At 37.8% G+C, this 15,253-nt stretch overlaps 2 protein-coding genes and 1 long non-coding RNA gene across 5 annotated transcripts in view; 1 reads left to right on the top strand and 2 right to left on the bottom strand.

Moving 5' to 3' along the window:
- LOC144419940 (MAM domain-containing glycosylphosphatidylinositol anchor protein 1-like) overlaps positions 1 to 15,253 on the top strand; it is a 363,818-nt gene that overhangs the window by 77,579 nt on the left and 270,986 nt on the right. The gene's annotated exons all lie outside the window — the stretch shown is intronic.
- On the bottom strand, positions 1,953 to 5,039 carry LOC144419836 (uncharacterized). The gene is made up of 4 exons (XR_013474293.1): positions 4,873 to 5,039; positions 4,413 to 4,645; positions 3,578 to 3,772; positions 1,953 to 3,187 (listed from the first exon to the last, which is right to left on the bottom strand). It is a non-coding gene; the product is annotated as an uncharacterized LOC144419836 (long non-coding RNA).
- LOC144419835 (uncharacterized) lies at positions 5,234 to 8,930 on the bottom strand. Of its 3 annotated transcripts, none has more exons than XM_078109928.1 (4): positions 8,824 to 8,930; positions 7,608 to 7,736; positions 6,437 to 6,549; positions 5,234 to 5,783 (listed from the first exon to the last, which is right to left on the bottom strand). In XM_078109928.1, exons 2-4 carry the CDS (start codon positions 7,654 to 7,656, stop codon positions 5,256 to 5,258), a joined length of 690 nt encoding a protein of 229 aa, XP_077966054.1. In that variant the 5' UTR covers positions 7,657 to 7,736; positions 8,824 to 8,930; the 3' UTR covers positions 5,234 to 5,255. The 3 variants fall into 3 exon arrangements, with proteins under 3 accessions (XP_077966054.1, XP_077966053.1, XP_077966055.1); XM_078109927.1 differs by lacking the exon at positions 8,824 to 8,930 and adding an exon at positions 8,148 to 8,817; XM_078109929.1 differs by lacking the exon at positions 8,824 to 8,930 and adding an exon at positions 8,680 to 8,813.

Raw genomic sequence — 15,253 nt, 5'->3', positions numbered from 1 at the left:
AACAAATCTTATAAGATTCTGTTGATGTAGGTGTAGTTTTGGGCTTCACTTATGCAGCACTTTTAACAGGGATGGCACTCGATTTTATGAAATTAGACAACGAAAACACGCATATGAATTACCAAAAACGTTTAGGATGATGCGGCAAATCACTTTTCAAAGAGTTTGAAGGGAATTCCACTCTGATAGAGTTATATTTTTCGATCAGCTTTGAACCACATTAATGCACTTTTACACTGCTTCATTGTTATTTTCAGATTTCTACGTTTTTATTTCAAGTCTGAAAGATTTTGTTTTTTCAACGGCATTGTAAGCGAGAAACTAATAAAATGCAAAGTAGCATCTAGTTCTCGTATAACCCCGTATAACCCCTAAAACATTCTGCAGATGCACTTTCGAAAGGAAAGTGACAAGACGTTGAGAGAAATGAACATCAATTGCATTGTTATGTGATAAACGATGTCAAAGCCAATAGCTGATAACAGTACTGTGCATAGCGGTGCGGACATGCGTCCAAATTCAGGGTACTCCGGAAGTCTGCGCACCAAGATGTCGCACAACCTGAACCCTGACCTGGTACACGACCAGAGTTCAGGTTGTGCGCCATCTTGGTGCGCATACTTCAGGAGGTCCAAAATTAGTTTTTTTTTAAATTACCATACCGGCCAGGAAATTGAAATTTTGAATATGAGCGATCGCAGCCCTGACTGCCCAACTGACGGTAGGGGAAAGTGGGGAAGGTTGGGACACTTTTTTTCTTTTGCATATTTTGAGCCGTTAATTCAGCATATTCACTTAAGTTAGCGGGACTAATGCATAGAGGGAAAAATGTAGTTTTTATTCAGCGACTAAGAAATTTCCTTGCGACACACATTTTATTACCAAAATGCTTTGAAAATCGTCTGTCAAGTGTTCCACTGTACCCCACTTGTGGGGCACATTCGAACAGACTCTGGGGCACAATGGGTCAGTCTGCCAAAATTCAACGAAGTATGCCCTCAAAAATAAGCACTTAATCAGCATAATCGTCTAAAGAACAGAGAGACTTCGAATTTGAAGATTTAATATTTTTTAAATCAATGTTCAACTGGAATAGTTCAGATATTTGGACAAAAAATTTTGCAAATAAAACTGATTATTTCCTTCCGGGAATCTAAATGTGGAAATATTATTGATTCTCGAATATATTCCATATTGGGCCATGGGTCGAAAGAAACCATAATACTACACAAAATATAACGCATCTCTAGGTCTCTAAGCACTTATTGTATCAAACACTGTCGAATTGTGCCCTGTAGGGCATGTCCCACTGAACCCAGGTCCATTGTTCCCCATAGGAAACAAATATTTTCAGACCATCCCACGGCGAAATTCGGAAGGCACATCCACTCGCCAACGTTATGAATATTTTACAGTGGACTAGAGCTGAAAAATATCAGACGGTGGTTTGTCATGTTGGGAAGGCTACAGTAGAAAAAAGAAAAAACTGAAACGGTGAAATTTTAGTTTCAACCTCCCAAAACCAATTTCACCTCATAGCTTGCGCCGCTCTACCCGTCCGTTGTCCGTTCGCGGGGACGCCCCATGTCCCAACGTGCCCCACCTTCCCCTACATTATAATAGTTTAGTTTTTGCAGGATTAATTTAAGGCGGGTTTTATCAAACTTCATCACTGATATGTTGGTATTTTTATTTTATTCGTGCCTTGGTGGGTCACGAATAAAACGCGGTGGGTCACAAACGGGTCAGTGGTTCGCCATCCCTGCTATATATATAATGACGAGCCACTCCTAGTGAGTTGGATGATGCTTAACCCACCCATAATGTATGAATGCGCTGGGTTCGTCTTCATAACTCGCTAAAATGCTAAATGTTTTAAGTTCACTGGGCACTTCAATTGTCTGACTGACAATTCGACAACGTTGCAATAGAAGATTCACTCGTGAAGAATGTAAATATGAATAATATATAATCAAATCCAAGCATGTAGTTTGAAATCTCTTTCAGAAGTGGGCATTTCACTTTCAATTTACTACTAAAACTCGTCCATGAGCCTACATGTATATTGTACTGAAAAGAAACAGAATTCATGAGCAATACTTGCTAATATTTGTTTACCAGATTGCATTGATAAATTATCTTGGTGTAGCAAAAATGTTGCTCACTGAATCACTGAAAAAGATTTCTTTCTCACTAAATGCAGCAAACAATGTTAACTGGTATTAGTACAATACAAAAAACAATGACGCAAAACATTCAAATAAATGTAAAAATTTGATGGTCTTAAGTACAGCTCTTCAATGTTATAGACCAAATAACATTTTGCCACTATAATATAAATTATACAATTAAGTATGTTCACCAAGCGAGAAAAAAGGGGAAAAAACAGAAATAGTAACCACAGTTTGGCATAATAGGAAAATCAATTTCGACAGGTATAAAAGGTGTAATGTACTCACATTAGTATAAATCCTATAAAACAAATATTTAGTAAGAGAATTTGCGGATTAATATAGGTAATTACAGCGAAGAATACAATAAAGTAGTATACAAGAGTTAAAAACATCTAGAAACAAATGTGATAAGTACAAAAACGTAGAACATTTCAAGTTACTGGTAATACAGCAGTTCATCACTTTAGAGAAATCACAGTGCTGTTGCTTTACAGAAACAATGCTAGAATCTCTGAAAGTGTCAAAAGCGGGTGAAATTTCATTAATTTTCTATCAACCTTCTTTATCTTGTTATGTATTGTTTTAATTAAGCGAGAACATAGAGCACCAATAAACTAAATGATGCTTTCAAAGACTAATAGTCTATTCAAACAATATGAGAGCATCAGTTAATTTAGCAATACTACTAAACATCAGGAACAGAATTAATGTGCTATATATGTAATAAATGAAATACCAGTTTCTAATAATGAAAATAAAAAATAATAGTGGTTAATAATATCTATATAAAATTTAATACTTAATATGGTTAAAATTAGTTTGGTTCAGCATTTCACTTTGATATTGTTGAATATCGTATTGCATAACATTTGGAATAAAAATAAGAATCGAATCGATACAGAACAAATCTTTGATGTCATTATCTGAATAGAACACACAGATGAAGTAGAAATTGGTTCAAGGTTTCCAAGTCGGTCGTTTGGCACTGGATGGTCTTGATACAACATTTACAGCTAAAAAAAATGATTATTTATTATAGCACTTTAAAAATTCATGATATTCTCATGAAGAACAGTAAGAAATATCACAGACTCAAATTTAACTAGTAGAATTTATTAGAATTTTAGAACTTATATATAAATAAATTTTGAGATACTTTAAAACGAAATAAAACTAACAGAAATTTGATAAGATTACAATCCATTTGTATCCATGTTTAGGACTCTTTCAATATCTTTGCGGACCCCCTGTGCAGTCATCACCGACCCCTAAGGGTTTATGGACCCCAGTTTGGGAAACCCTCCTTTACACTATAACTCAATAATAGCGTAAGAACCTTTATTTTACATCGGAATTTGTAATCCAACTTGCTTTCTTACTAAAGCTATTACAAAACAACTTACCACCATTTGTATTTCCCACAGTGTGATACTCTTGTGGTTTCTCTACGATACTAGTTGATCCTGTCGAGTTGTCATATTTGAAACTGTTGTAAAAGTCAAGTTGAAGGCTATCATCATTCACTGTCATAGTAGAAGGATTTGGGGACAAACCCGTCAACATTGGGTGACTTCCCGTTCGAGTGATTTTAGTATTTCCTATTCAAAAACAATAAGCAATGCAAACCAATAAAAACACAACACACAAGCAAATATAATATCACAAGATATTATTGAAATCTACGAAAAAATTCTGAAAACAAGTCAAATTGTGAAATAAATATGGTAATCAAACAAAAAAAGCAGAAGTTTCTTCAAAAATTGTTAATGGAAATTCATTTATTACTGTATCATCCATTTTTTTGTATTTACGAGGAGAATCATGACATAATTCAATTTACTTGAGGGAAATTTTAAAGTTGGAGATTCTGTTCTCATCTACGAATAATGTAATAATTCTAGATAATGTAAATATAGTGTGTGAAATTGATTCCTAATAAGAATAGATCTGCAAAATTAAAAAAGCCAATTTGTTGCCCCATTCCTAATAAAACTTTGCACACAAGTTGAGTCCAAACGCAGCCTACTCAAAATTAGACACATACTAGAATACTATACTATGCTACAATTGAAACAATTTTCAACGTGAAATTGAAATACAGCTTTGACTCCAATATCAACAAAAACACCAAACTCTGACCAGTGACCAGACTCCACTGCCAGGCATTATTAACTGATGTTAGTTGGGATTTCAAAACTTATACAATTCTACTCCATCAATGATAATGAGAGAACTCACCTAATTGTTTTCTCACAGTAGGAACAACTCTTTCAACAGGTTTAGGTTTTTCTGGTGGTCATGGCACCTGAGGTGGTCAAGAACTATTATTGGTAGATGCATTCGCTGAAGATGACAGTTTATGAGCTATTGATGAGGCTGAATTTGGACGATGTCTGAGTGAGTATGAGTCATCTGTTCTCATATACGTGTTGTGATTTTGCATCAACTCCCATCGAAACCATGTTATGTGCCTGCATGTGATGCAAAAACTTGTTAAAAAAGTAATAAACGGCAATACAGGTTGGAAAAAAAACAAAAAACAATGATATATTTCAATTCAACCAAGATTTTTTAGCAAAAAAAAAACAATTACAACAGCAATGAATTTAATAAATTACAACACAGCACAAATATTACCGATACTAGTTTTAAATTACAGCTTCTAGTTCCCTGTAGTGGAAATCCCAAATACATTCACCTTTCTCTTAACTGTTTTTTCTTGGGTAGCTTTTCTTTCTTTGTTACTATTAACAACTTCCTTTTTGTTTTTCCTACAGCTCTCTGCTGTTCTTATGGAACCTGCGCATGAATTCTGATATCTCCATCTTTTACAAGGTAGTTCTCCTGCCTTAAACATTTCTTTGATGCCTGATATAGCGTTTTGTACAGTATGATTGTCTCCCGTTTTTGCCCAGTCTAGGGCATTCTTATATACCATTGTACTTGAAGACGTATCAAGGCTCAATTCATTCGATGATTTGTCCGAACTTTCTCTGGAATTTTTTTTTTGAGATTTTGATGATTTTGCGGATGGATTGCTACTGTTTGAACGAGTTTTATGGTATGAATTCCAAACATTTTCTACTCTTGATTTTGGCCTGATTTGGCGTTTATGATCGAAATTGGCATGCTACCGTTCCCCTTGACTAGGTCTTTTTCATTCATATCTTTGCAGTCATGGTTAATACATGATTTAACTTTCGGTCTACAATCTTCCGTCAAGGAACCTTTCTCACTTGATGATGGCAAACTAGCTTTAGAATCATCAACTGCTTTTTTACTGCATGGGCAAAATTTGGTGACGGAATATTTTAATGGAACATAAGATTCTACAAGTCTGTAATAGAAAAGACTTTTTTCTGGTGAATTGTTTCTTGGTGATTCCCATCTATAAGCTGAAACTGTTTCTATTCTGCACAATTTTGAACATTGATCCTCTGTGGTTTCTTCACATTCTTCCTCATCCCATCCACACATTAAAGAATCGAGGAAATTTCTCCTCTGTGGCTCAATGCACTGAACTCCACTTGAAATAAAACTTTCTTCATCGTAAAAATTTCCTGCATTATTAACCTCAATATCTGTCTCTCCTCTCCACCCATCAATAACCTGTAAATCATGAACCATGTGAAAGTAATCTGTTGATTATATATTTTTCACGTCCTTTTGCTGGTTTTATACAAGCAGATGCTGATATCTAATATGCTCGGAGCTACTATTATTTGGCAGAACCGGCACCTTACCGGTTCGCCATTGCCTAGCCGGTACTCCAGTAGTATGTGTACCAGGTTAAAATTAGGGAATTATTTTTATTACAATCTTCATTATTTTAAGTTCGGGACTGTTTGTTTGCCAGGTCAATATATCCTCTGCCAATAGGTTTCAGTCCCTTTACACAACTTGATGTGGAGTAGGCGAACAAAATTATTTACCTCCATAATGGTACACACACTTCTGGAGCGCCGCTCACTCTACTTATTACACCCTGGGTGAAGTGGGGGCATGGGATTTGTACCCAAGATATGTAATTTACAATGCCAGCACAATTACGCCTAAAGCTTCAACTGCTACGTCATCGTGCCACTCGTAAAAGCGCTGTACTCTTTATAATTGAATGAAAAATTATTTAAAAATTAGTATGTAATATTATGCAATTAAAACTGAACACAACAAAATACTATGCAAGACAGGTCTTTTACTTAATATAAATTAATAAAAAAAGAATTATTGAAATTAGTAGAAATCATTTTCACCCGTGCTACCTGAGCCACCATGGCTTGATGTTTGGCTTTGCTTTCTTGCAGAAGTTCTTTGCTTTGTTCAGCCAATGCCTGAGATTGACCAGCTGGGTTAATATTTCTGTATTTGTTGGCACCTGTGGTAATAACATATCAAAAAATCTATTTAAAACTGATGAATTTTGTGATGTCGTCACTATGCATATTAAAAGAGCTGTACTCACGTAGTGTGTGTACCAGGTTAGAGTTAGGCCATAATTTTATTGCAATTTTTTTATTTTAGTTCGATTACGAGTTCGGGGACTGTCTGTGTTAGCCAAGTGAATATACCCACTGCCCATAGCCTTCGTCCCTTTATACAACTCGATGTAAAGTAGGCAAACAAAATTAGTTCCCTCCATATTAGTACACACACTTATGAAGCGCCAAACGAGCTGTTTACCAGCATCAGCGATGTAAGTTTCAGAATTTTAATAAATCAAAGCGATTTGGATCAATTTTGAAAAAAAAAAATTCAATTTAATAGAAAATAATATCCAGATAACATAAATTATTGCATGAAACAGTGGCATTGTCATAACATCGATCAAAAGCATCTCTTTTTTTCATCACATTTACGTCAGTTCCCAAGTAGTACCGTAACACTCCCTAAGCTATTTTAATTTTACATGATAATGTTGCAAAAAATTCATATTTTAAAACAGGGGTGTGCAATTGCTTATACAAGAGGGCCAGATACAAATATCTGGGTAAAACCGTTGGCCGAACCTTCATTTAACATAGGCTTTCCAGTAGTTGCATGCACAATAAAATTTCAGTTGTTTGTTTTGCACAAGCTATCTGTGAGAGCATTGTTATCATAGGCATAGATAATAAATTGAACTCAAGTGTTGGCTTTGCAAGGGAAAGGGATTGTAATTACTCGCACATACCAGATTAAACTAAATTGAAAACTCGTTCCGCAGGCAGCACACCATTCAAAATTGGCACTTTTCCGTGACACAATTTCCCTTGTGGGCCGCATTTGGCCCGCAGGCCACAGGTTGCACAACCCTGTTCTAGAGGGAACATAACTTTTGGGTAGGCTTACAACATACTCAAACAAATTTTGTTTTTATTTTCATTGAAGTAATTAAGAAATTTTTAGATTGTATGAGTTGCCCTGTTAATAGTAAGAGCAACAAACAACATCTACCTGATAACGTAATGCCTGCATCAGCATCCCATAAACCCTTTTCCATCATACTTTGCACAGAAGGATCCGTTGCAGCAAGATCTGATAGACTGGATGCTCGCTGAGATCCCAAATTATGCTGCTGTTGAACTGTGAAATACAGAAGATTAATCGAATGTGAGAGTATTTTTATCAAGCTGCAATGAACAATAGTTATCAAGCTTCCTTAATACTGTGATACTGTAGATGACATTTAATTTGTCATCCATATTAGGGCAGATTCCTAAAAAGCTTCACCAAGTTAGTAAGTGTTATTGATTCTTTGAATAATAAAGATTAGAGTAAATTCTCAATCAAGAAGAGCGATCCTGCGGGTTGGGTGACACAACGGAGGTGTGCAAGTTTGGTGATCAACAAGCTTGAAGCAAAGTCAGTTTGGGCTCCATTCGAGACGGTATGAAAATCAGCAAAAAGCAATAACTATGCATCCATTGCTACTACCATCAAATTTAACCAACTTTATCAGCAACTCTAGCAATTTTTAATAGGTCTATGGCCCACCTTTAAATGTTCCTGTGGACCAGAGGCCATGGCCCACTGGTTGAGAACCAGTGTTCTAGAGCAGGGGTTCGCAACTACGGGGTCGCGACCCAAATTTGGGTCGCGGAGTCCTCCGCTCTGGGTCGCGAAACAATTTAAATTTTCCATAAATATGAGAATCGCGTCTGTGCAGGGTATTTATGTATAACAACTTTATAAATATCTGATTATATTTTATGAATGTTTCCCCGAGTATACACTTCCTTATTTACTGACGTAACATTGACCAATCAGCATAAGTGCAAAATTGAAGTAACAATAAATGTTTCAGAAGCGCTCAGATACTTTTGCCATTCAGACAGTCTCTCGTGGTTGTGATATTACCTCGTTTTGTCGGTTTTCGCGTGTTATTTGTTAGATTTTAGTTGTGTTTTGGTAAATATAAGTCCTAAACTCGCAAAACCATTCTTGAGAAAAGTACCAATAATTTTGCAATGGTAGAGTGTAAAGAGGAAGAATTAAAGAGATCAAAAGTCAGAGAAACATTCGTTACCGGTACTTAGTTGTTCGCATTGTTATATCCTACTACGTAGACTTTGGGTTCTCAAAGTGCTCCGTACGGAGCCTCAGGACTCCGTTAAAGACACTTAAAACTGTCCTCGACCCACTGTCCACTGCCCTGTCTCCATCTACTTACCTATACTCGACCCACTGCCCGACCTCCCTCAACTTTCCTATCCTCGACCCACTGCTAGGCTATATCTCCCCAACTTTCGCAACCTCGAACCACCGCTTTATCTCCCACAACCTCTCTCATTTCAACCTACTGTCCTATCTCCTTCAACCTACCTATCCTCGGACCCACTGCGCTATCTGCCACAACTTACCGGTACCTATCTTTGACCTACGGTGCTATACGATACTATTCGGTACCTGAACTAACGGCGCTTTTTTTTTTTTATTTATTTATTTTTTTTTTTCCTTTTCTAACTTTGCGGATCAGAAATTTTTTCAAACTCGGATCAGTGTCTTAGAGACACGTCATATCCGAGCCATAGAGGTATATCGCCTCGTAAGCATATTACTGCTCAGTGGCGATAATGAATACCCTCCATTACTGCATGCAGTAATCATCTACTTCTGGAGGCTTCGGTATGTGCCATGCACCAAAAGAGCACAGACTTTCGCCCCGGGGTTTTTGTATATGCTACGTGTAGCACAGCATAACTTTCACCCAAGGATTCCGCCTATGCCATACGGGGCACAGCACAACTCCCGCCACCCGGCTCCCGTACATACCGCGTACGGGACGCGGCATGACTTCCACCGTGAGGCTCCGGATTCATCACATCCGCTTATATTGGATGGTATTAGCAAGGCTAAAAATGGGCGGTTTCGCCATTGTGTTCGGTCTACCATTTGTGGTGGCTGGAGAAACGCCATCATTCTTTAAAATGTTACGTCGAGGAATACCCGTTTAGTATTTCTTTCCAATTTGTCCTGAGTCCGAGAAATTGTATATCTTTGAATTTGTTATCCATTATAAAAAAGAATTCTGCAATTTTTAGTGTTATCGCTGTTACTATATTTTTATCAGTACCTGTTTACCAAATACCAAATACCTGTTTCCTATGTCTAGCTGGACCTTCTGTTTTATTACAATGTTTTTTAGGATGACGAAACATTTTGTAACCAGTATTCTGTGCAAACCATTGTAGCTGTTATAGTATATGTGCTCCTTTGACACCGTGATGGAATTGCTAAGAAGGCTGTTCAGGATCTCGGTAATTTCTGCAATATATGCCGTTATTATACTACATTGGAAAAATAGGTGGTTGGTGCTATCAGACGCAATTTTACAGAACTTGCAGTTCATCATTTTTAAGATTCCAGTTGGTCCAAATCCAAGAGTTGTTCCTTTTAATCTATCCCCAAAAAAATAGCCTTCCCGTGCAATTCGATAGGAGCAGACTCGTTCCGCGTTTGTATAATAGGAACGATCATCTCTTTGTAAAAGATGAATCTCCTCCCAATTGATGGTATCTTGTCGCTGGTCTAAACAGTTTTCTTAAGTTTTAGATAAATGTCTCTGTGTTTGGCTATTTCCCATTCATCGTGCGAAAAATTCACCGATCGAAAAATTTCTAGTAGGTATGTCCAATATGCAGGTAGTGAGATATCGTGAGGCATCGAATTACTGTACAACTCCTTATTTACGATCTTTATTTTTGAGCCCAAAGAATACAGGGCTTCGAAATGCCAAAATTGGTCAAGATTACTACCGCTCACGAGTGTCTTCAATTTTTCTACAAGACAGGCTTCTACTTTTGCTTTCATGTTAGTCATGTTAATTCCACCCTGATTCCAAGGTAATTGCATCTTCTTCCTATTGATTGATTCTATTTTTTCCGGGAACCACAAAAATTTGAAAATTAATTTTTGAAATGTTTTTATATTTCCCATTGGCATTGTTTTCACCTTCGCGTGGAATAGTATTACAGACATGATTAACGAGTTGATAACCACCGATTTTCCATACCACGTCATCCGCCGAGATTTTATATAGTTTAGTGTCCGAGATAATTTACGTTCGAGTTCGTCCCACATTTTGGCCGGTCGCTTTTGTCCAAAGTTTACCACCAATATTTTGACGTCATCTTTAATATATTGTCCATATGAAGAGTTGCACATTAAAATTTGAGAAGGTTTCGTAATACATAGGAACTCGGTTTTCTGTTTGTTAATTTTTTGACCGGTGCGAGCTGAAAATTGCGTAGTTCCTGGAAAATTTCATTTATTGATATATGGTTTGCTACTGTAAAAGTTGAATCGTCAGCGTATTAGTCTAATTTGTGTTCGTACTTACCCAGTTTGATACCGTGGATGTTTGTATTCATTTGCACAGATCTTGCCAGGGGCTCGACGCTTATTGCATAGAGCAACATACTCAGAGGACATCGCTGTCTTATCCCCGCTTTTTTGGTGATTGCATTTGACATCTTGCCGTTTAGATCGATACAGGATTTATTATCAAGATACCCTAACGGCGTTTTATTCACGACCCGATCGTCACAATGAACTTTACTATCTTGCGACCAACTTCCATGGGTTATACTAGTCGTGTATGCCAATGAGATGATTCAATCGTACGTCGACAAAACATGATTGACAGCATTCGTATATGTAGGCTGGAATCTCAATGTTAAACAATAACCTTAATTGGCAATTTAAAAATGTTTTACTAATTGGGCTACTGATGGATTTTTGTTGGGAATTACAGTTTTCTAAATTTTAACAGGCCGTTTTATGTCCTTAATAATTGGCAATGTCGTAAGTCTTGTGACAATATGATGCTGATCCGTATGAAGTATTTTCTTCAACATTTTATAGTAAAAGCGATGCCAAAGATTACGTACTAACTGCGTCCTTTGCAAGTTCATTAAGTTGCAGATGAGATAAGCTCAATTTTGGGACTATACGATGAATTAAAGGGCATTTGGCAACGCTAGCTACGACAAAACATTTCATGGCTCTAAAATAGTTTGGAAGGGATTACACTCACTGAGCGACTTATAATTTTGACTGTTTTTGACTTTTCAGCCTTCTCAGTCACGTGAAGGAAATTTGTATGTACAACAGAATATGGCAGAACATTCGTTGAAATTGACTAAGCGTGCAAATGTTTTATTATTTCCTCATCGTTTTGCCTTGAACGGAAATATAAGCGACATTGAATGAGTTTCTGAAATTGAACTCAGGCATGTCGATATCGAATGACCTTTCAAAATTTTAAAAACAGTCACCTCAAACCCGACGCCATCAGTAGGTTAATTAGTAGCACATTTTTAAGTCACTCATTATGGTTATTGATTACCAATTGAGATTCCAGCCTACATTTACGAATGCAGTCAATCATGTTTTGTCGACGTACGATTGAATCATCTCATTGGCATACTCGACCAGTATAACACATGGAAGTTGGTTGCAAGATGGTGGAGTTCTTTTTGACGATCTAGTCGTGATTGTAGCGCCGTTGGGTTAGGGGCTGAGTGGTATAGCGTCGTAGGTCGAAGATAAGTAACTTGATGGAGGTCCGACAGTGGGTTGAAGGTGGGAAGTTTTAGGCGGATAGTGCAGTGGATGAAGGAAAGAAAAGTTGAAGAAGATATGGCAATGAGTTGAGGATAAAGAGGTTGAAGGGGATAGGAAGTTTGGGGGAATAGGACAGTGGATCGAGAATAGGACGGTTGAGGGAGATAGGGCGGTGGATCGAGGATAGGAAGGTTGTGGGAGAAAGGGCAGTAACTTCACTGGCTCTGAAGTCTAAACCCGAGGTCATCAAACTATTGTCGTTTGCGTGCTAAAACTACTCCGTTAAACACTTAAAACTGTCCTCGACCCACTGCCCTATCTCCATGGCACACTGCCCAACCTCCCTCAACTTTCCTATCCTCGACCCTCTGCTCTTCCTCCCCAACTTTCACGAACCACCGTTTTATCTCCCTCAACCTCTCTCCTTTCGACTTACTGTCCTATCTCCCTCAACCTAGCTATCCTCAGACCCACACCCCTATCTGCCACAACTTACCTATCTTTGACCTACGGTGCTATACTATTCGGTACCTGACCTAACGGCGCTTTATTCACGACCCGATCGCCACACTGAACTTTACTATCTTGTGACCAACTTCCATGGGTTACACTGGTCGTGTATGCCAATGAGATGATTCAATCGTACTTCGACAAAACATGATTGACAGCATTCGTATATGTAGGCTGAAATCTCAAATATTAAACAATAACCTTAATTGGCAGTTTAAAAATGTTTTACTAATTGGGCTACTGATGTTTTTTTTTGTTGGGAATAACAGTTTTCTAAATTTTAACAGGCCGTTTTATGCCCTTAATAATTGTCCATGTTGTGAGTCTTGAGACAGATATGATGCTGATTCGAAATAAGCAATAGTGCTCTGATCAGTATAAAGTATTTTTCTCCAACATTTTATAGTAAAAGCGATGCCAAATATAACGTAGTCACTGCGTCCTTTGCAACTTCATTAAGTTGCAGATAAGATAAGCTCAATTTTGGGACTATACGCTGAGTTAAAGGGCAGTTGGTAACGCTAGCTACGACAAAACATTTCATGGCTCTAAAATAGTTTGGAAGGGATTACACTCACTGAGCGAATTATATTTTTTGACTGTTTTTGACTTTTCAGCCTTTTCAGTCACGTAAAGGAAATTTGTATGTACAACAGAATATGACAGAACATTCGTTGAAATTGCCTAAGCGTGCAAATGTTTTATTATTTCCTCATCGTTTTGTCTTGAACGGAAATACAAGCGACATCGAATGAGTTTCTGAAAATGAACTCAGGCATGTCGATATCGAATGACCTTTCGAAATTTTAAAAACAGCCACCTCAAACCCTAGGCCACCAGTAGCTTAATTAGTAGCACATTTTTAAGCCACTCATTATGGTTATTGATTACCAATTGAGATTCCAGCCTACATTTACGAATGCCGTCAATCATGTTTTGTCGACGTACGATTGAATCATCTCATTGGTTGAACATTCGTTGAAATTGATTAAGCGTGCAAATGTTTTATTATTTCCTCATCGTTTTGTCTTGAACGGAAATACAAGCGACATCGAATGAGTTTCTGAAAATGAACTCAGGCATGTCGATATCGAATGCCCTTTCGAAATTTTAAAAACAGTCACCTCAAACCCGAGGCCACCAGTAGCTTAATTAGTAGCACATTTTTAAGCCACTCATTATGGTTATTGATTACCAAGTGAGATTCCAGCCTACATTTACGAATGCCGTCAATCATGTTTTGTCGACGTACGATAAAGAGAATGAAGGGGATGGTAAATAGGACAGTGGGTCGATGATAGGACGGTGAGAGATCGGGCGGTGGGTCGAGAATAGGAAGGTTAAGCAGTTGGGCGAGGGAGACAGGGCAGAGGATCGAGAATAGGAAAGGGCAGTGGGTGGCGGATTTGTGATGGGATGACTGTTTAACTTCACTGGCTCTGAAGTCTAAACCAGAGGTCGGCAAACTTTTGTCGTTTGCAGGCCAAAAGTACTCCGTTAAAGACACTTAAAACTGTCTTCGACTCACTGCCCTACCTCCATCTACTTACTTACCTATCTATAGTCGACTTACTGCCCGACCTCCCTCAACTTTCCTATCCTCGACCCACTGCCTTAGCTCCCTTAAACATCCGATCCTCGACCCACTGCTCCATCTCCCCAACTTTCACATCCTCTAACCACCGCTTTATCTCCCTGAACCTCTCTCTTTTCCACCTACTGTCCTATCTCCCTCAACCTACTTATCCTCGGACCCACTGCCCTATCTGCCACAACTTACCTATCTTTGACCTACGGTGCCATACTATTCGATACCTGACCTAACGGCGCTTTATTCCCGACCCGATCGCCACACTGAACTTCACTATCTTGCGACCAACTTCCATGGGTTAAACTGGTCGTGTATGCCAATGAGATGATTCAATTGTACGTCGACAAAACATGATTGACAGCATTCGTATATGTAGGCTGGAATCTCAAATATTAAACAATAACCTTAATTGGCAGTTTAAAAATGTTTTACTAATTGGGCTACTGATGGTTTTTTGTTGGGAATAACAGATTTCTAAATTTTAACAAGCCGTTTTATGCCCCTAATAATTGGCCATGTCGTCAGTCTCGTGATAAATATGATGCTGATCCGAAATAAGCAATAGTGTTCTGGTCCGTATAAAGTATTTTTCTTCAACATTTTATAGTAAAAGCAATGCCAAAGATTACGTACTAACTGCGTCCTTTGCAACTTCATTAAGTTGCAGATAAGATAAGCTCAATTTTGGGACTATGCGCTGAATTAAAGGGAAGTTGGCAACGCTAGCTACGACAAAACATTTCATGGCTCTAAAATAGTTTGGAAGGGATTACACTCACTGAGCGACTTATATTTTTGACTGTTTTTGACTTTTCAGTCTTCTCAGTCACGTAAAAGAAATTTGTATATACCACAGAATATGGCAGAACATTCGTTGAAAATGACTACGCGTGCAAATATTTTATTATTTCCTCATCGTTTTGCCTTGAACGGA

This window comes from Styela clava, chromosome 2 (assembly GCF_964204865.1).
Source record: "Styela clava chromosome 2, kaStyClav1.hap1.2, whole genome shotgun sequence".
NCBI lineage: Eukaryota > Metazoa > Chordata > Ascidiacea > Stolidobranchia > Styelidae > Styela > Styela clava.
The sequence above is the reverse complement of the archived record's forward strand: the minus strand, read 5'-3'. Positions and strand labels throughout refer to the sequence as shown.

Excerpts from the sequence above, each read along its gene's own strand:
- LOC144419835 (XM_078109928.1), bottom strand. The coding sequence starts at position 7,656 with ATGATGGAAAAGGGTTTATGGGATGCTGATGCAGGCATTACGTTATCA. Across the intron at positions 6,550-7,607 it reads TGCAGGCATTACGTTATCAG|GTGCCAACAAATACAGAAAT; the intron begins GTAGATGTTGTT and ends TTATTACCACAG. Across the intron at positions 5,784-6,436 it reads ATCAAGCCATGGTGGCTCAG|GTTATTGATGGGTGGAGAGG; the intron begins GTAGCACGGGTG and ends CATGATTTACAG.